Consider the following 19710-nt stretch of genomic DNA (forward strand, 5'->3'; position numbering starts at 1 on the left):
CCAGGAAGTCTTAACAGGTGAAGATGCTGCTGCTTACTCGACTGTCACCTGAGGCCTGCACTCTGCCTCCGTCCATTGAAGAAGGACTTGTCAACCACTTTGTAATGCCTCCTCACGTATTTACCACCACTACTCTTTTAGCTTCCTATTAAAAAAAATCCTGAGAGTCTTATGCTGACTATAATTATAAGGCTCAAAAGTCACAGATTTTATTTATTTATGTGCACTGGGGAGGGGCAGAGAGGGAGAGAGAGAATCCCAAGCAGGCTCCATGCTATCAGCACAGAGCCTGACACAGGGCACTACCTAAGGCTCAATCCCACAAACCGTGAGATCATGATCTGAGCTGAAGTCAGGAGTTGGACACTTAACTGACTGAGCCACCCAGGTGCCCCAAAAGTCACTGGTTTTCAAAAGTCCTTGATGTGCCCTAAACTTCTTTAAGGTACCGTGTCAACAGTATTGCATCTGTCTGTTTGGTTGCCTGGTAATTCATCTCATTCAGAATGTAACAAGTCTTTCCTCAGGATGAATGCCAATATTTTATATGATGAAAACTAAGTTTTATGTAGAGCTATATTAGCATTCCTAGGGAGGAACGGACTCCCATGGACAGAGGCCTGATAAAGCAGACCCATGCCCATCACCCTAGGGTAAAGTGTCATTTCAGTGGGATCCTGGCCTCCCCAAGGAGACGGTGATGAGCCTTGTGAGTTCTGTAAGCCTTCTGAAACTGAATGCAAAATCGTGGGTCTGTGTGTTTTCCTGGGAAGAGAGCATGGGATTTTTCGTTCTCAAAAGGAGCATGAAGAACCACGCAAGGAGTCCTTGAGAAGCCCCTTCCCGACCATCCTGCTTTACCTGGCTCCTCAGGGCGTTTGTTCTGAGGGCCATTCCTTTCCCTCCCGTGTGTCACTGTACCCTGGCTCCATTTTCTGTGTTCAGCTTCCTCTGGCTCTGCCGCCGCTTCATGCCGCTTGCTTCCAGCACCAGCTCCTTGGTTCTCCCCACCACTACAGTTCGTACCCTCTGTTGTTTGCCGCCCCTCTCTTTCCAGATGATGCCACGTCTTGTTCCTAAACCCCAAATTTAATTACTTATGTTGTGTGTGCCACCATGGGATGAGTCTTGATGACTGAAATAGAACCACATCACAGATCCCAGAATCTCTGAACTATCTGTACGTGTCTGGCACTGCTGTTTGTAAAGAGAAATAAAGTCTGGTAGTCATTTCTGGCCATTATGCTTTTTGGGTAGGTTATATCTGATAGCCACATTTGGAACTGGGTGGAGAAAGTATCAGTCATGATTTTCAAGCCAGCCGGTATGGGAAGCAAAGGTAGCCAACTGCCACCTGTCAAAGGAGCTTGTAAATCACACTGATCACAAAGAAAAGGTGGCAAGCTGCTGGGAAAACAAGTTTTGAAAGGTTGAACAAGGCACAACAAAACATTGGGAGATGTGACTCCAAGGGGAATAGGACAGTAATCTAAAAAGGAAGGAATGCTTTACAGGAATCCATCCCTGTCCTGGCTTTGAAAACCACAGACTGAATCCTGTTTAGGTTGTAAGCATGGGAGAAGAGCAACCTAACTGGGTAGCCAGCAACCTGACCTCTCCAGAATTATTATGTGAGGATCAAACGGTAACTCAAAAATAACCAAGTGTGGAGGGCAGAGGGACCCACACGAGGGGATTCTTACAAGGCAGAGCCTAAGACTGACTGTCAAACATCGGTAGTTGATCGGTGCCATCAAGCACAATTAGGAGAAGCAAAGTAGCAGATTTCCTTAAAAGCATACAAAATCCAGAGGGGAGAAAAGGAAAGTTCTGGCATTTGCCATTGTTCCCAACCCTGGTGCACATATGGTTTTTGGCACCTTTTTTTCACTAGTTATGGCACACAATGCCCCACCTGTGACAAGGGTCAGGGATGGCCCCTTTCTCCACACCCAGACTCGAGTATATTCCCCATAGCTTTGGGCACAGGGTTGTGAGCTGAGAGAGGGCAGGTCCTGTGATCCTCATGTTTGAGCTCTAAGAATTAACCTTTGCCTGGAGTGTAACAAGTGACCTAATACCTAAGGGCAAACCAGGCTGAGTACCTGCAGGCACCATATTTATCTTCTTTATAGTCAATTAGAAATAGCTTTGGGAGGGAACAAAACACTTCAGAGTGGAGCTGTTTAAATGTGGTGAGGGGCAGAGAGACTGAATGTGGGTGGCTGGGCACTAGAGGGAGAGAAGAGCTTTAGGGGAAGTTTGTTTGTACTTAGCCAGGTCTGGAACCAGTCTAGGTGGAATGTTGTGCTGAGCAGAGCTATAGCAGTGGGAAGGCAGACTGGTGCCTGGGGCATGTCTGACCTCCGTGTCCCCTCTGGTTACCCCTCTGGCGTTCCTCCCTGAAACTGAACCCCGTGCCGCTCAGTTGCTCCCTACAAACTCCTCTCTGTCGGATAGGTACAGCTTTTCTCTCTCCAGTCTGCTGAAGCAGGAGGCAGTGGAAGCTACGGAGAATTTAGCATGAAAACTCTAGGTTTGGGCACCATTTTCTTTATAATATCACTTGTAGAGAGGGTATATCTGGTAGAAACAGTTGTTTCCAAGTAGCTTCTGCCAGTACCTGTCACAGCCTCTCACTGTAAGATCAGGGACCTATTTTACAGGAGCCCAAGGACCTGCCCCCCCCCCCTTTATATTATCAATACAGAGTTTCCTCTCAGGGGAGGAGGAGCTCAGCTGCACACAGCTGGATTCTTGTTTCTCTAGTTACCCCCCTCTCAGAGGTGGGGGAAAGATCCCCATCTTGAAAACCAAAGAAGGTCTAGAGCCCTCAGTTTAAATCCAACAGCAGCCAACCTCTGTCCATTCCCAACCACCCCAAAGCCCAGGGGCCCAGGAGTCACCAAGAAAGTTTCTCAGTGTAGAAATAATTTAACTTTCTGGAACTGAAGACCGATAAAGTTTTTACCCCTGGGGCAAGATTGAAATCCTCAGGGGCTCAGAGGTCCTTCTGGCTGAGCCTCAGCTCTCCTGGAAATAGGGCAGTGGCCTTAAACAGGGACACACAGTGGGTCCCAATGTGGGTGGTGCCTCAAGATCCTCAAGCCCTTAGGAGTGGTATTCTTTAACCACATAGCCTCCTGCCTCAGATTGAATGTTCATTTAGTCCACTGGATGTTAGCCCCAAGAATCTGGTCTAGGGCTGGGCTCATCCCATCCACCTCTGCCAGCTGACTTAGGCTTCTGCTCTTGCTGGGGCTTACTGGGAATTAAATTTGACAGAGGTGAGGCATGTCAGCGATAGACTGCTTCTAAACCTATGAGGGGAGCATGTCTCACACTTCATAGCTCAAGGTGAAGGTGAGGATGGCTGTGGATTGCCAACAACAATCCCTTTGTAAGCCATTGGGATTACAATCCCTTGTAAGGAGTGAGCAGCATGACGCAGGGCCCTGCTTCTCCCCACTCTGATTTACTAAAGGGACCATCTGGGGAGTAAGGCCTGACGACCAATGTTTAAAGACCAGTTTCTGTGCTTCTCGGGACACTGAAGACTAATTGACACCTGGGGGCATTTTGACTGTTCATCTAGAGAAAACTCAAGGGCTCCAGAAAAAAAAGTAGGGGTATGGGGCAGGCCAAAGCAGACAATGGCAGTGCCCTGTCAGCACAGACAAGTGAAGAAGGAAAATACAGTTGTTAAATAGGGATGCACACCTTCACACAAAGATCAACCCATCTTTTCTTAGTGGGTTTTATTGTTCAGATGGAAACCCACTATTTCCCTCTTGTCCCAGCTTCCCCTTCAACATGGCCACACACCTAAGTGTTACTTCCAATCCCAGTACAGTGGACACATGCATGAGATTCCTAAGAGATACATGGGAGGGAAGGGAGCAGGGATCTCAGGAGGTGTTGTACCTGGCTTCCCAGGACAGGGCTCAGGCCTGTTTCTCCTCCAATACCTCCACTCGGGCTGGCAGAGGGCACCCTGCCTCCTCAGAGACTTCTCAAGAAGAATAGGGTCTGTGTTGACTGTGCTGTCCACCGCCAGCCTCTGCGGGAGGCGCATCTCCAGATCTTCTGAGGAAGAGGATTTAGAGAACGAAGAGGAGGAAGAAGAGGAAGAAACACCCATGGGAGCTTGCACTGCTACTGCTTCCTCTTCTGCAGGACCCTCCAGAGGCAAAAGTTGTGCTGTGGGCTTTAGTTCCACCCCTGGATGTTCTGTGGCTGTGGCCCCTGAGGTCCTGGCTAGAGGCCACCAGGTGGGTCCTGCCCAGGGACAGTAGCAGAGGCAGGTCTGGTACGGCAGCCGGCAGCAGGCCTGGGGGAGGCAGGGCGAGCCCAGGAACAGAGCGCCTGGAGAAAGCCCGTTGATGACACATCCAGCGACCGGTCCCAGCGGAGGGCAGCAAGGGGCCCAGAGGAGGGGCCCGGGGTGCTCCCTGGTTAAAGGCTTGTGCAGCCTCTCCACAGCCTTCTTCCACACAGCTGGGGGCACCCACCTGACCTGGCCCAGAGGCACAGTAGCTGTCTTGCCATTCCAGAAGTGAACAGTAATTCCTCCTCCTTTTGATGCTACATAACAGAGCAACATTTTGTCAGTGACCTCTTCTACGTCATGGCCTCAAAGCAAACCTCAGAGCAGCCTCTGCTCCGCCGGCCTCCCCTCCCTGGAGAGCCTTCCCCAGAACATTCCCTCACCCGCCCCCTATCTACCTACTGCCACTTCCCATTGCACTTGCAGGTACCTCCCTGTCTCAGTTTTCAGGTCAAAGTCAAAATGCATCCTCAGAGGGGAAAGAGGAGAGGCCTCCCCTTCTCACTGTCTAAACTGCAACGATGCTAGCTGGTGCACCCTGCAGAGGGGACTGTCCCCTTGATGACTTGATAGGGGACCCGTCATGAGTGTGGCCCCATCGCACCATAGGTTAGCTAACCTATTTAGACATAATAGTTTTAGGCTATTTTTCCCCGATGAAAAGCATTTTATAATGCAAAAGTTATGATCTTTTTTATCTGTTGCCACATCCACGATTAAGCTGCAAGTGAGGGGGTGAGGATTTTTTTTTTTAACACCTCTAAGACCCTACACTCCCCTCTGAAACACTTTTGGCTCTCTCCTACCAGCCTAGCTCCCTCCGGGGACTGATAGGTCAGAGCAGCTCCCCTTACCTCTCAGGGGGTCTCTCGCCTCCAAGCCCAAGAGAACTGTGCCAGGGCCATACCGCTGCTGGTCTGGATCCCAGGCTGCAAGCACCTTGTCCCCTGGCCGTGGTGAGTGCTCTACGCATGGCAAGAACTGAATAACATCTTCTTCTAAGACCACACTCTGCCGCTGGGCTGGCAGCTTTGGGTCTGTGGCAGTGGGAACCTCAAATTCCACAAGCAGGGCCCCCTGTCTCTCCAACTGTGGAAAAGAAAACACTCAGCGTAAGATGTGGCACTGGGAAGTAGAACAGGGAAGCACTGCAGTTCCCTACAACCAGGCCCAGGGGCTGGCTTACAGTTCCCAGAACCAGGCCCAGGGGCTGGCTTACTCACAGTGAGGGCCAGGGGACAGAGACAGGGACAGGCCGGCTGTGGTGTGGACATTCTTCCCTCGACCTCTTTTCACCATGGGCAACTCTTGTTTATCACTTCCTGCCATTCCTTTCGCTTCCTCTTTTCCTGTCTGTCTTTGCTCCCCTATATATTTGGCCTGCAATTCCCAGGGATAATCTGCGTCCTCTGGATCTTTCCCCAGTGTACTCCCCCTCCTCCTAGCATTCCCCAAAAATGTTGTCCCTGCATCCAAGACCAACCAGGGGTCGCATATGCATCCACAGGCCCACACCCACATGGGCAAGGAGCAGCTGTGGCCTAACATGAGGGCAGCCCTCAGCACTGCCATTACATCAGTGAGGATAGGTTTGGCTCAGCAAGTGGACATCATAAAAGAGAGGGCAGGGAAGTACTTAAGCTACTGAAAGTACGTGCTGTTTTGAGAACTCGGTATGATTTTAAAGAGAAATAAATTCTGGTTACAAATTAATCACAAAAAAATTAATCATGAGACAACCCTATTACTTGAACAAAACTGTGCTAATATTTCACTGAAATTCACATTTAGTTACTGGAAAAATGACAAAATGACTTCTGAACGGAAATTCACACTAGTCTTCCCTCCATGAATCCACATGCATGAAGTTTGACGTTGAAAAGAAGAGAAAAAAGTCCCAAAGAAGTAAACAGCCACTGAAGTACAGGGTAGGTCTGACTCCCAGCATGTGGGGGACCACACTTCCGTGTGTACAGGTACAGAGGCACATGTGTGGGCAGAGGGGTTTGTTTCTTTCCTTTAGGCTGGTGCACATAATTCAACACATTGAATTTTCCTGAACAAAGCACTTTTTACTGCAAACTTTCTTCACTGTCACAGGTTCAATTGTATCCTCCTCGAATTCATCTGTTAGAGTCCAAACCCCTCCAAATATGACTTTATTTGGGAATAGGATCATAATTAGTGAAGACAAGGTCATGGTAGGCTGAGGGGGGTGGCTGCCTAATCCAATGACTGATCTTCTTTTTTTAAGTTCATTTATTTATTTGTGAGAGAAAGCACAAGCAGGGGAGGGCCAGAGAGAGAAATCTAAGCAAGCTCCATACTGTCAGCACAGAGCCCAATGCGGGGGTGGGGGCGGGGGAGGGGGAGGCTTCAAGTCACAAACTGTGAGATCATGACCTGAGCCAAAATCAAGAGTCAGACACTTAACCAAATTAGCCACCCAGGTGACCCCCAATGACTGATGCTCTTCTATAAAGGGGAAATGTGAACACGGACATGCACAGAGGGAAGATACCAATTGAAGGTGGGGCAAAGATTAGGGTGCCGCTTCTTCAAGCCAAGGAACAGCAGAGATTGGCAGCAAGCCACCAGAAGTCAATCAGAACAGGCATGTGGAACATATTCTCCCTCATAGCCTTCAGAATAACCAATTCTGCCAACATCTGGGTTTCACTCTCCAGAACTGAGAGATAATACATTTCTATTATTTAAGCCACCCTGTTTGTGCTACTCTGTTACACAGCCCTGGAAGACTGATACACTCACTGACATTACATTTCCCTTCTGGAACCTGGCCACAAAAGACATGTGCTTATCCAAGAAACTGAACTGCTGGACACACACAGCTGAGGCATAGCAGGTGTGACAGGGCCACCCAAAGGAGGGTGCTAGGACGTGCGAGGAACTTGCCTCTGGAGCAGCCTTTATCTGAGCCCAGTAATAAAAGCCATCTGGTGCCCTTCTTGCGAGGATCCATGTGTCAGCAGCATCTCCAACTCTTCCCAACCAGCCAGGCCCCTGCCATGCGGAGTCAGCAATGTGGAGACACGGGTGGTAAGATGCATATCTGCAAAAAAACACAAATGGAATTAGGGAATGGAGACGATCAAGCCCTGAAAACATCGAGAAACACGTTTCACAGATCTGAGCAGCGCCGTGGCATGTGTATGACATGTAAGGCTATATGGAACAGAAATCCATGTGAAAGGTGGCTGGCAATCTGTGGCTTCCAGTATGCTACGATACACTGCTGGAAGGGGCAGAAGGAGAGGACAGTGAAAGGGAATATCGTTTGGGGATTGAGAATTGCTTCAAGGTCATCAAAATGTGATTCGCCTTGATATATTCAAGTGAATTAACACTGGTTCTGAGACTGAACAGGAGACCAGGAAAGGCCACTGGGGAGGTAAATCCTAAGGTGGCGCGTGGGAATCCAGGATAGATTCATATGCGTGTTTCGATGCTAGTGCCAAAGGAGTAAAACTGGAAGGATGCTTGTGGGCTCAGAAGGGAGGAGGAACTATTTGAGCAAGGGAAGCACGGAGGAGCTGACTAGGGGCCTAAGAGACAGAAATAAAGGAGAAGCCACTCCTGAAAAGTTTTGTGGACAGGGCCAAACCAGGGGTGTGGGGGTGTGGGATGGTTGAGTCAGGGCATGGGTTTTCTGAAGCAGCTGGTTACTTTGTGGGAAAGCCTGGATACAGGGATGCTTAACTCTGGCTTTGAACGAGAAGGTCCGCATAGATGAATCCAGAAAGCTGGGCTATTAAGGGTTCAAGCTGGCATGTCCCTAACCTGGGCGGAACAGAATTGAGTGTCACGGACACAAGTGAGTCCCTGGAACTGACACCACTTGTGTGTGCTTGAGGGCTGAGCTCCCTTTCCCTCTTCTGCAATCACACTTTAGACAGCCCACGGAGGAAATTAGTCAGGAAAGGCCAGGATAACCGAGGGATACTGAGGGGACCTGTGGAGGGACCTGTGGAGGGACCTGGAGACCTCGCCTTAGCTGTTGGTTGCAGAAACCCTAATTTCTCACACAGTGCTGGGGCAAGTCTCTTGGTTAATGGTAAAATGAGCTAGAAACTCTTTAACTGGTGAATGCTTGACTGCCTTCTCTTGCACGTCTAACCTTGACACCTGCCACCCTCTACTAAGTGCTACAAGGAGTACAGTTTACACACAAGTGACATAATACCCCAAGCAACTCCTAGCCCACACAGTGAAGAAACCCTTTCAGCCTTCCCAGGAAGCAAATTGTCTCCCTCATGATATGCCATCGAGAGCCAACACCAGAGGGGAACAAAGGGTGGGGGGGTGGTGCACGTCACTTCCGCCAGAGGTGCAGCGACTAGTACCTGGTAAGGGGGATGTGCCGGCTGAGCCAGGGTGCCTGGATGGCAAAGGGGCAGGTGAAGGAGAAGTCCCAGCAGGGAGCAGCACCAGCCCAGGAGGCGGACTTCAGGGTTGAGGCCACACTGCAGTATTTGGGCAAAGGAATCCTGGGCCCCGCAGAGGATTCCATGGCCTTCAGGGAAACCACCTGAGAACAAGCACACCATTACCTGAGTTGCAGCAGAGGGCTGCTGGCTGGAGCAGGGCTCAGTTCTGCCATTAGCAGCCTCCAACTGCTCCCACAGACTGTTCTCTGAATCACCCGCCTTGAGAACCTTGGCTCAGAAGATACAGGAGGGGTTGAAAGGGGAAGAGTTGTGGGGCGCAGTCGGTTAAGCGTCCGACTTCAGCCAGGTCACGATCTCGCGGTCCGTGAGTTCGAGCCCTGCGTCAGGCTCTGGGCTGATGGCTCGGAGCCTGGAGCCTGTTTCCGATTCTGTGTCTCCCTCTCTCTCTGCCCCTCCCCCGTTCATGCTCTGTCTCTCTCTGTCCCAAAAATAAATTAAAAATGTTGAAAAAAAAAATTTAAAAAAAAAAAAAAAGGGGGAAGAGTTGTGACTTCAGAGAAACCGAGCTTTAAATCCTTCACAGCCTGCAGGCTGCGTGCTCACTCCACCACTGTGCTTCAGCTATGGCACAGGAGAGAATATATGGGATGCACCTGGCTTATAAGCAGCTCAATGTGTGCTGGTTTTTTCCTTCTCCCCAGGTGTAGGGACTCCCGGAGGTAAAACAATACAAATATGACTGGCCTAACCCTCATGACAAACTGACCCCTAACCTAAGCGACAGACTCCCTTCCTAACCTAGTGGCCCACAGGACTAACACTAGCCCCAGGTAGAGCTGAGATCCCAGGGTTGTGTCCTCCACAGACCTGTTTAGAGGTGACAGCTGCCACCCCGCTCCCAACATCACACTCCATTGCCCCAGCCCACCAGAGTTATGTTAGGGTCTTCCCCTGCCCAAGCCCACAGGGCTGACCCCAAGGGGACTTACAGCCCCAAACTCCTCCACCTCAGCCTCAGCCCGTCTGACAGTTGGAGCTCAGAGCCTCAGCCCAACTGACTCCTGGTTGCCAAGCAGGTTGCCATGGATCCAAGACAGCAGGAACACTGTGGACTGAGTGTATTGAGCACGTGCACAGGAGTGGCAGGGGGCCTTGGGAGACATGGCAGGGGAGACAGGAGAGGGTTTCTCTTGGAAGAGGGGGAGAAAGGGCATTAGAGAGAAAGCCCATTGCAGCCTCATTTCCCCAAAGTTCAGACTTTCCCACTGCTGGAAGAGGCAGTCATGGTGGGAAGCCCTCATGACCCAGGGGAGTCCTGTGAGGGAGGGAACTGTCCCTACAGAGACTAGGGGCTACTGATCTGTCTCCACCCTGTGCAGGCAGGAGACCAGGTCGGGTGAGCCCCTGACTGGCCAAAGGACTCTAAGATAGAATGTATCTGTAGTTTAAAGCAAAATAACTAAAGATGTGGGCACAACTTTTCTGTAACAGACAGGACCCTGCTGAAGAGCAGAGTTGTGGTTACCACTTGGGGGTGATGGGAGTGGACACCAGCGACCAAGGGAACAGAAGTCTGGACTCCGCACTTATTTGAATGTCCATGGAACAGGCTGGTGTTTGAGGCATGTGACGGCCATTGTGCACCGATTATGTGCCTGGCACTGTGTTCAGGGGAGAATACCAAAAAAAGTACACTGGGACATTTGCAAGTGTTTCTCCCCACATCCATTCCCCTCTTCCAACAGTTCCCATTTCCATTTGCAGACCTGTGTGATTAGGAGAGGCTGACCACACCCCCAGCTCCACAGGTATAATGAGTGTCAATCAGCACATTCCATTCCCCTGGGGTTGCTCCTGGGGTTTGGTTAAGTAGGGGCATGTTCCTGAGCCTCTCCAATCAGAATAAATCTCAAGACTTTTGTTGGGAATTCTGGATTATAGACTTTCTCTTTCCTCTCTTTCTATGCATAAATAAGAAAGTACATTGTTCTAGGGGCTTCTGGCTGCCTTTGTGGGATACTGAAGCTATTCCCAGAGAAAGGGAGAATAGACCTAAACAAAACAGGTTCTTGGTGACATTGTTGAGCCCTGACTGAAGGCAGCCCTATTGCTATACAGATTTGACTGACTGTTGCTAAAGGCCGAGTTCTTTGGTGCACAAAATTAGAGTCCAGGAAAGGCCAATGGAGTCTCTGGCAGTGAGAGAATAAGACAGGTAGGATATCAATGATGGAGGGAAAAAGGAGAATATTCCAGTTTAGGAGTCAAGAGCTAAGAGAGAAGGATGCCTTTGCAAGACTGCTTTTCTCTTTTGGAGGAAATGGGGTGTCATGAGAAAATCAAGATGTGACTATTTGGGAAAGTGCCAGATCGGTGGGAGCTTTGAAAACCAAGAAGATACATGTAAACAAAATGGTAGTCAAAGGGGATACATCATAAGGTCTTGACATCTTCACACAATGAAGTGACAGGAAATGCTTTAGGAAAAAACATCAGAGTGAGAATGTAACCAGTTAAGAATAGAGCCCAGGAGGCCAGGGAGGAGACTGTTAACAGTGACCCAGATATGATATGACAGGAGTGGAATAGGAAAATAGGAACACCAAATATTTTACCCACAACACCTGCCTGATTTGAGGCTCTTTGTTAGGTGCTAACAATTTAGAAGGAATAAGACTGGTCTACTGAAAAGATAGGTGTGTAATACAGAGTGTAAAGATAGTAGGATAGGAACTGCAAGGAGATATGTGTACAAAATAAAGCAACGAGTAATGGCTGGAGTGGGAAGACTTTACAGAGATGACAGTAGAGATGAATGTGCCAGTTTATGGAAAGTCCTGACTGGGCTTGGTGACAGATGGGACCTGGGAGTTAAGGGAGAAGGAAGAGCTGACACTAGTCATGGGAATGGAAATAGAGACGTTTTGAAGGCAGACTCCAAGATATAGGGCAGTGACAGTCCTTCCCAGGGGTGAAGGAAAGGCGAGGCACATACACATTTTCTGGCCAGGAGAACCTGGAGAATGGTGATGCTATGGACAAAACAAGGTTAATAATAGTAATAATAATGGGGCGCCTGGGTGGCTCAGTATGTTAAGTATCCGACTCTTGATTTCGGCTCAGTCATGATCTCACAGTTTATGTGTTCAAGCCCTGCATCAGGCTCTGTCTGACAGCACCAAGCCTGTTTGAGATTCTCCCTCTCTCTTGCTGCCACTCCCTCCTTCTGCCTCTGTTTCTCTCTCTCTCTCTCTCTCTCTCTCTCTCTCTCTCTCTCTCTCTCAAAATAAATAAATAAACTTTAAAATTTTTTTAAAAATAATAGTAACAATCATAACAATGGTTATGAATACTTCTGTGTCAGGCACTGTTAATTCTCCTCATAAACATGGGGGACAGTTCCTGTTATTATTATTCTCACTCTGTGGATGAAGAAATGAGACATGGAGAGAAGGTAGCAAGAGTCCTAGTTTAAACTGAGGCAGTTTGATTCCAGAGACTGCCTCCTTAACCCCTACACTAGGCTGCCCGAGGAAGTATTCTGCATGTGGGAAAAAGATGACTCCAAAATAATTTCACATGACAACAAGATTTTGTTAACTACCTTTGCTTCAGCCCTGGGACATTCTCCCATCAGGACATGAGTAAGATAGAGAGATGTGTAGATTTTCTGTGAACCCCAAATGCTAGCAATGAAAACCACCACACTTTGACAAATCAAGAGAGGTTCATTGTGGTCATTTCACGTGAAGTGTCTGCAAAACGCATTACAAGCATTGAGCAGTCATTAGCCATACTTTACAATACTTTTGTGAGAGTGTCTCATGGCTGAGACTCTGGCCAAGTGTGTGAGAAGGGCTAAGGGAGATTTACAGAGAATCCTGGGGACTTCTGCTCCTCTAAAGTTCTTGAAAGAAATCACCAAAGCTTAAGATGCATCTTCTCAATCCACATAAGGTAATTGTCGTATGCCTGAAACCCCCATAAGAAATAGCCAGCATAGGTTAACATTTGAGCTGTTATTTGCCTATTCAGAAATTACATTTAGGAAAAACTATCGAATGATGCTGTAAGAGACTCCATTTTGTGAAATTATTTGTTTCTATTTAGGATCAAATGATTCTAAAAATGGGGTCACTGTGGCAGCTGGTGGTTGCCATTATGGAGGAAACTTTCTCAGGGTTATTCTTGGTTTCAGCCTTATCAGGGTACAGGAGAGACTGCAGGTAATTAATGTACTTGATAGCAGCTCTGAGGGTTTCCACTTTGCTGAGTCGTTTCTCCAAGTACTCTTCTGGCAGATGATGTCGGAGCTGGGCATAGCCTTCATTGACACACTTTACCCGCTGCCTTTCCCGCTCATTCCTTTTCCGGATGAAGGCTGGCCCATAAGCATATTCACACCTTCTGTAATTTGGATAAGGCATGGGGAAGGAGAAGGAGCAGGGTTCACCATAATTTTCCATGATCAGGGAATCATTGGGAAAAGGCAGCAATGGCAGGTCTTCAGAGAAAGGGGATGGTACTGGGGCATCAGGGTACAGGTGGAAAGTGACCATGGGGTCCAGATAGAAGGACCTGGTCAGTGGCAAGTGGACAGAATCAGAGAAAACAGGCAGTTTTTCTGGCAGATTAGAGTAGCTTCGATTGTCCATCATTTCCTCTTTAGCCTGGAAACATAACCAAGTTTATTAATTTGGCCAGATCAAAAGAGAGGTCTCATTGACTTTCTCAGAGATCACTAGTTTAAAGACTTCTCTGCTTTGATGCATAGTTTCTGAGCTCGTTCTGAAAACGATATTGGGCTATAATACTCTGTGGGTAGGAAGAGAGGAATTTTTGGTGGTACAGGGGAACAGCATTAAATAACACTGACTCACTTTGTAAGAAAGTTATTCTCTTCCAGCTCTTTTGATCCTTGTGATTACAAAGATACAGCTTTAGTCTTGTAAGAGTGTGTCTTCCACATTACTAGAATGCTTTCTGATTCTCCCCAGATGGAGGCCTTCAACAAGCAATAGTATCTAGCTAGAATTTAATAATGCTTTGCTGTTAATTTCTATTAATTGTGAATTATACTGATTTCACATTTATGGAAGTGATACAAAATTTCTTTTAAAAATACATCTGCTTGGGTCACCTGGGTGGCTCCGTTGGTTAAGCGTCCGACTTCGGCTCAGGTCATGATCTCACGGTTTGCGAGTTCAAGCCCCGCGTCGGGCTCTGTGCTGACAGCTCAGAGCCTGGAGCCTGCTTTGGATTCTGTGTCTCCCCATCTCTCTGCCCCTCCTCTGCTCATGCTCTGTCTCTCAATAATAAGTAAATGTTAAAAAAAACATTAAAAAAATACATCTGCTTGAGTAAAAAAAAGTCTCACTTAAAGAAAAGTAGTAAGTAAATAATAGTACAGGTGGAATACAGATAATGAAGACCGTGAAAGTGCATGCAATGCAAATAAGTAAAGTTTGGGAAACATTGAAATACCACAATATTCAAATACATGCTGGAAACATTACAAACGAGTTAATGATCATGCAACCTCACGGCCATAGCCTTCTTAAGTAATACCTGATACACCACAAGGAAAAATAAAAAATAAAAATAAGAAAGGAATCATTTGCTCTTAAAAATTCACTTTAAGATTCCTTTAAATAAGAAACTCCCCTAATATACTTAAACATAGTCAAATTACATATTTTTACTTACATAGAACTTTAAATATATTGAATGAAGTCCATCTGTATTTAGGTGTTTTGTTGTTGTTGTTTTTTTAACAGAACATAAGGATAGAACATTAGACCCAAGAAGTCCCACACCAATACATTCCTTTTTTCTGAATAGGTCTTCATGCACCTCATTTATTAAACAACCGTTACTTTTTTGCCTTTGACTATAATAACAAAGCCACAGCAGATTTTACAGGGATACTTCAGAGTAACGAGTTAACTGGGAGGTAGGGTAGTGCTGTAAGAAAAGAGCATTTTTCTTTCAGTTATAACACCCTTGAGTTTCAATCTTGGCTTTGCCCCTTCATAGCTATGTGTCCTTAGGCAAGCTTCTTAACCTTTCTGAGCTTCAGTTTTTTTTCCTATGATCAACTGAGTTATTAACTACTCTGCAGGGTGGTTGTGAGGATCAAATGAAAAAATATATATAATGTACAGGCATCAGTTATTTCCCGCTTTCCTTTCTTTACAGATGAATACTTGTGTAGTGTCCCTTTCTAAATTGCAGCTCACAGAAAAACCTGGCTTATATTTTCCCTAACACTGGAAAATCAAACATTGGCCTATCTAAAACCTATTGGTTGAGAGACGATCATACCTAAAATGGAAAAAGCAACATGAAATCTACCTGTGGGCCTCCAGAAAAGAGGGAAATATGACTTTCTGTTAATTCCTCAAGGATGTGATTTTAAAACATCTTTAGGAATGAGGGCTTGGCCTCTATAGTTGGCATGTGTAAAGAAAAAGAGGCAACTTCCCCTCCCCACCTGAAAAACCTCAGACCTGTTTATGAGCAAGATTAGGTGACATTTCACTTCCTTCTCTACCTGAGCATAGCAACAACCTGCAAGCTATACTATGTAATGGGTGGAGTAGCCTCTAAGCACCAGAATTCAAACACAATGAGGTATATATTTTTTTCTTTTCTCTTCTTTTCTTTTTTTTAAATGTTTTTAATGCTAATTTATTTTTGAGAGAGGGAGAGAGAGACAGAGCATGAGAAGGGGAGGGGCAGAGAGAGAGGGAGACACAGAATCCGAAGCAGGCTCCAGGCTCTGAGCTGTCAGCACAGAGCCCGATGCTGGGCTAGAACTCAGGAGCCGTAAGATCATGACCTGAGCCGAAGTCGGACACTTAACCAACTAAGCCACCCAGGTGCCCCCCCCCCTTTTTTTCTTTTTAAGTAGGTTTCATGCCCAGCCCAAGAGCCCAACCTGGGGCTTGAACTCACAACCCTGAGCTGAGATCAAGAGTCTTAGTCTTAACCAACTGAGTCACCCAAGTGCCCCTAATGAAGTGTATTAAAGTAAAGTGCGAAAAAGCCTATCCCATCTAGTATGGCGACTGAAAGATGAAAAAGACTATAGAATCAGAGAGGGCAGTATGTGATGGGGATGGGGAGGGTGAGAGGTGAGGAGTGCTATAAGAAGTCATGGTGAAACACCCAGGAAAGGAGCAAATGCCAGGAAAACCTCTTGCTAATATGGGGTTGGGGGTTGGAGGTGGGGATGAGACAAGTGTGTAGGTGCAATTAAAAATCAAAACAAAGGAACAAGAAATGAAAGATTCCAAATTACTGACCAAATTGGCCTAAAATAACTAACATAAAACAACAATCTCTTGAAGATTAAAAACTAGCCAAGATTCTATCAAAAATAAAAAGTTGCTGAGAGAAAAGTTAGGAAATTCCCAAGGCAGGAATTCCAGAGGATAAGAGATAAAGAACATGGATGGCAGAAGCTACAAAAATGGCACAGTGGGTATGGAGTCTATATTTCTACATTTCTGAGAACAGCAGAGCCTTATTTCTGCCTATAGCTAATAAGCCAGAACTGACACAACAGAGTATCACAACGTAAAGCAGATGTCAGCAAAGCCAATTACACGCAAGAATTCTATAGGTATGGTTTTACCCTGACAGATAGTTTTAATGTCTTAAACCTTGACCCAGATGAAATCTGAGTAATTTACATATGCCACAGGTACTTGAAAGTTTCTAGGCTTTAACTAGACTATGCATAATTCTTAGAAAAAGAGCTTGGTGTCTCTGTAGACACGCTGTTGAGAAGCTTTTTTTTTACTAAGCATTTCCCAAAAGTTCACCAATCAATGTAGTAGCATTGAAATATGATTATCTTTTACTCAAAGAATAAAATTTAATCACAACACAACAGAGTGATACAATGATAAATGCAGTAAAGAAGAGGGTCAAGATAGAAACCTACTGGAGGATAGAAGTATTTGTAGAAATTGAGTACAGATTTTAAAAATAAAGCAACACAGATTATTGGTGTTGGGGCTTCACAGCTCCAGATACATGCACAGCTAACAAATGCACCTATCTTGGGAAAATCTCAGATTTCTGTCTTCTGGGAAATAAATGATGAGGTCTTAATGATAAAATCCTAAGAGATTCCGGTAGTTCTGCTGAGCATAAAAACTTCAACTTTTCAAAGATATTAAAAATATCTAGCCTGTAAGAAAAAAAACGCTACAACTGCACGTATAATTGATTTATGGAATCTTAGGGATGGAAAGAATCTTACAACTCCTCTTATTAATCCCTCATAGGTTGTGAGTTGGCTAAGCTTGCAGAGCTCATAGCAGAGCAGGGGTCAGAACCTAGGTCTCCTGATTTCCAAACCAAACCCTTTCCACTTCTCCAGATCTAATCACCAGCAAAATCTGGATCTTTCAATTTATGGGCTTATTTGATAGTTTAAGACAATGGAATAATCAGTTGATAAAATTCATCATTTACCAACTGTGCCTGGGAATTTTCTTAAAAGCCATATTCTTATTCTCCCTCTGTGGGCCACTCTGGAAAAGAGTCTCTTACCTGTTTTGTAGCTAAGATGCTGTATTTTGGGCTGTGTCAGACGTAACCTGATTTATAGGTGATCATTTAGTAACTGTATGCAAAGTAGCTTACAGTTAAACAGAACTGCTTAGTTCCGGTTTAGCCATTCTACTTAATATGTAGATATGACAACACATAACAATACTAAAGAGAAAGGTTTGCTTACAAAACTGGACTCTTATAACAAATTATTTTGTAAAAGGAATGCCTCCCAGCCATCTGATTCATATGATTTTCTATCAAAATTATTTATGGAAAGTATCTTTAAGTAATAGTCTCATAATTTGGTCAATATTCTTTTAAATAGAGATTAAGGCTATAACCAGGGAGGTAAACATGAACCTAAATATAAACCTAATACATTTTGTTAAGATACCTGTTGTATTTTCCTCTATTTAGACTTTATTTTTCAGAGTAACTTTAGATGCACAGCAAAATTGAGCAAAAAGTACAAAGATCCCATATACCCATTCCCTGCACTTGCACATCCTTCCCCACTGCCAACATCCCGCCCCAGTAACATATTTGTTACAATTGATGAACCAATATTGACACATCACTCAAAGTCCATAGTTTACCCAACAGTTCACTCTTAGTGTACATTTTATGAGTTTTAACAAATGTATAATGACATGCATCCACCATTACAGTCTCATACAGAATAGTTTTAGTGCCCTAAAAAGCCTCTATGCTTCACCTTTTCATCCCTCCCCTGACAACCACTGATTTTTTCACTGCCACCATAGTTTTGCCTTTCCCGGAATGTCATATAGTCGGAATCATGCAGTATGTAGCCTTTTCAGATTGGCTTCTTTCACTTAGTAAAATGCATTTAAGTTTCCTCCATGTATTTTTATGGCATGATAACTCATTTTTTAGTGATGAATAATATTCCATCGTTTGGGTGTATCAGTTTACTTATCCATTAACCTACTGAAAGACATCTTGGTTGCATCCAAGTTTTGCTAATTATGAATAAAGCTGCTATAGCCATCCGTGGGCAGGTTTTTGTGTGAAGATAAGATTTCAACTTATTTAGGCAAATACCAAGGAGTGTGATTACTGGATCATATAATAAGTGCATGTTTAGTTTTGTTAAGAAACTGCCAAACTGTTTTCCAAAGTGGCCATACAATTTTGAACTCCCACCAGCAACGAATGAGAGTTCCTGTTGCTCCACATCCACACCAGCATTTGGTGTTGTCAGTGTCCTGGATTTTGGCCATTCCAATAGTGTGTAGTAGTATCTCATTGTTGCTTTAATTTGTATGTCCCTAATCACATGACATGGAGCATCTTTTCATATAATTATTTGCCATCAGTATATCTTCTTTGGTGAGGTACCGTTCAGGTGTTTGGCCCATTTTTGAGTCAGGTTGTTTATCTTCTTGTTGAGTTTTAGGAGTTCTTTGTATATTTTGGATCATAGAAATGTATGTCTTTTGCAAATATTTTCTCCCAGTGTGTGGCTCATCTTGTTCTTTTGACAGTGTCTTTCACAGAGCACAAGTTTTTAATTTTAATGAACTCCAACTTCTTTCACCATTCATGTTGTTAGTGTTTTGTCTAAAAAGTTATCACCAAACCAAAGGTCATCTAGATTCTCTCCTATGTTATCTTCTAGGCATTTAAATTTTGTGTTTTACATTTAGCACTATGATCTATTTTAAGTTTTTGAAGGGTCTCAGGTCTGTTATCTAGTGTTTTTGTTTGTTTTGTTTTCGCATGTGGATATAGTTGTTCCAGCACCATTTGTTGAAAATGCTTTCTCCGTTGCATTGTCTTTGTTCCTTTGTCAAGATTAGTTAACCACATTTGTGTGGGTCTATTTCTGGGCTCTCTGTTCTATACGTATCTATTCTTTGGTCAATACCATACTGACACTGACTTGATTACTATAGCTTTATATTAAGTCTTAGAGTCAGATATGTCAGTCCTTCGACTTTGTTCTTTTCCATTAATATTGTGTTGGCTTTCTGGGTCTTTTGTCTCTTTATATAAGCTTGAGGATCAGTTTGTTGATATCCACAAAATTATTTGCTGAGATTTTGGCTGGGATTGTGTTGAATCTATAGATCATTAGGAAAAACTGACATCTTGTCAATCAGTATTGAGTTGTCCTATCCATGGATATGTAATATCTCTCCATTTATTTAGTTCTTCGATTTCTTTCATTAGTTTTGTAGTTTTTCCTCATGTATATTTTGTACGTATTTTGTTATATTTATACCTATTTCATTTTGGGGGGTACTAATGTAAATTATATTGTATTTTTTTATGTTTATTTATTTTGAGAGCGAGAGAGAGAACAGGAGCAGGGGAGGGGCAGAGAGAGAAAGAAGGAGAGAATCCCAAGCAAGATCCGTGCTGTCTGCATAGAGCCCAATG

The 19710-nt window shown here is 45.0% G+C and overlaps 2 protein-coding genes across 4 annotated transcripts; both read right to left on the reverse strand.

The window, feature by feature from the left end:
* Positions 1–3741: 3741 nt before the first annotated feature.
* C10H11orf16 (chromosome 10 C11orf16 homolog) lies at positions 3742–9834 on the reverse strand. Of its 3 annotated transcripts, none has more exons than XM_058688167.1 (5): positions 9726–9834; positions 8692–8876; positions 7244–7400; positions 5182–5416; positions 3742–4584 (listed from the first exon to the last, which is right to left on the reverse strand). In XM_058688167.1, exons 2-5 carry the CDS (start codon positions 8856–8858, stop codon positions 3833–3835), a joined length of 1311 nt encoding a protein of 436 aa, XP_058544150.1. In that variant the 5' UTR covers positions 8859–8876; positions 9726–9834; the 3' UTR covers positions 3742–3832. The 3 variants fall into 3 exon arrangements, with proteins under 3 accessions (XP_058544150.1, XP_058544151.1, XP_058544149.1); XM_058688168.1 differs by having other exon boundaries at positions 9722–9819; XM_058688166.1 differs by lacking the exon at positions 9726–9834 and adding an exon at positions 9604–9706.
* Positions 9835–12475: 2641 nt separating this feature from the next.
* Positions 12476–17446, reverse strand: ASCL3 (achaete-scute family bHLH transcription factor 3). The gene is made up of 2 exons (XM_058690582.1): positions 17302–17446; positions 12476–13406 (listed from the first exon to the last, which is right to left on the reverse strand). Exon 2 carries the CDS (start codon positions 13392–13394, stop codon positions 12849–12851), a length of 546 nt encoding a protein of 181 aa, XP_058546565.1. The 5' UTR covers positions 13395–13406; positions 17302–17446; the 3' UTR covers positions 12476–12848.
* Between the last annotated feature and the right edge of the window lie 2264 nt (positions 17447–19710).

The sequence above is a fragment of the Neofelis nebulosa genome, chromosome 10, assembly GCF_028018385.1.
Source record: "Neofelis nebulosa isolate mNeoNeb1 chromosome 10, mNeoNeb1.pri, whole genome shotgun sequence".
Taxonomy (NCBI): domain Eukaryota; kingdom Metazoa; phylum Chordata; class Mammalia; order Carnivora; family Felidae; genus Neofelis; species Neofelis nebulosa.

Excerpts from the sequence above, each read along its gene's own strand:
- C10H11orf16 (XM_058688166.1), bottom strand. The coding sequence starts at position 9,651 with ATGGAGTGTGATGTTGGGAGCGGGGTGGCAGCTGTCACCTCTAAACAG. Across the intron at positions 5,417-7,243 it reads AGATAAAGGCTGCTCCAGAG|TTGGAGAGACAGGGGGCCCT; the intron begins GCAAGTTCCTCG and ends TCTTTTCCACAG. Across the intron at positions 4,585-5,181 it reads GGCGAGAGACCCCCTGAGAG|CATCAAAAGGAGGAGGAATT; the intron begins GTAAGGGGAGCT and ends TCTGTTATGTAG.
- ASCL3 (XM_058690582.1), bottom strand. The coding sequence starts at position 13,394 with ATGATGGACAATCGAAGCTACTCTAATCTGCCAGAAAAACTGCCTGTT.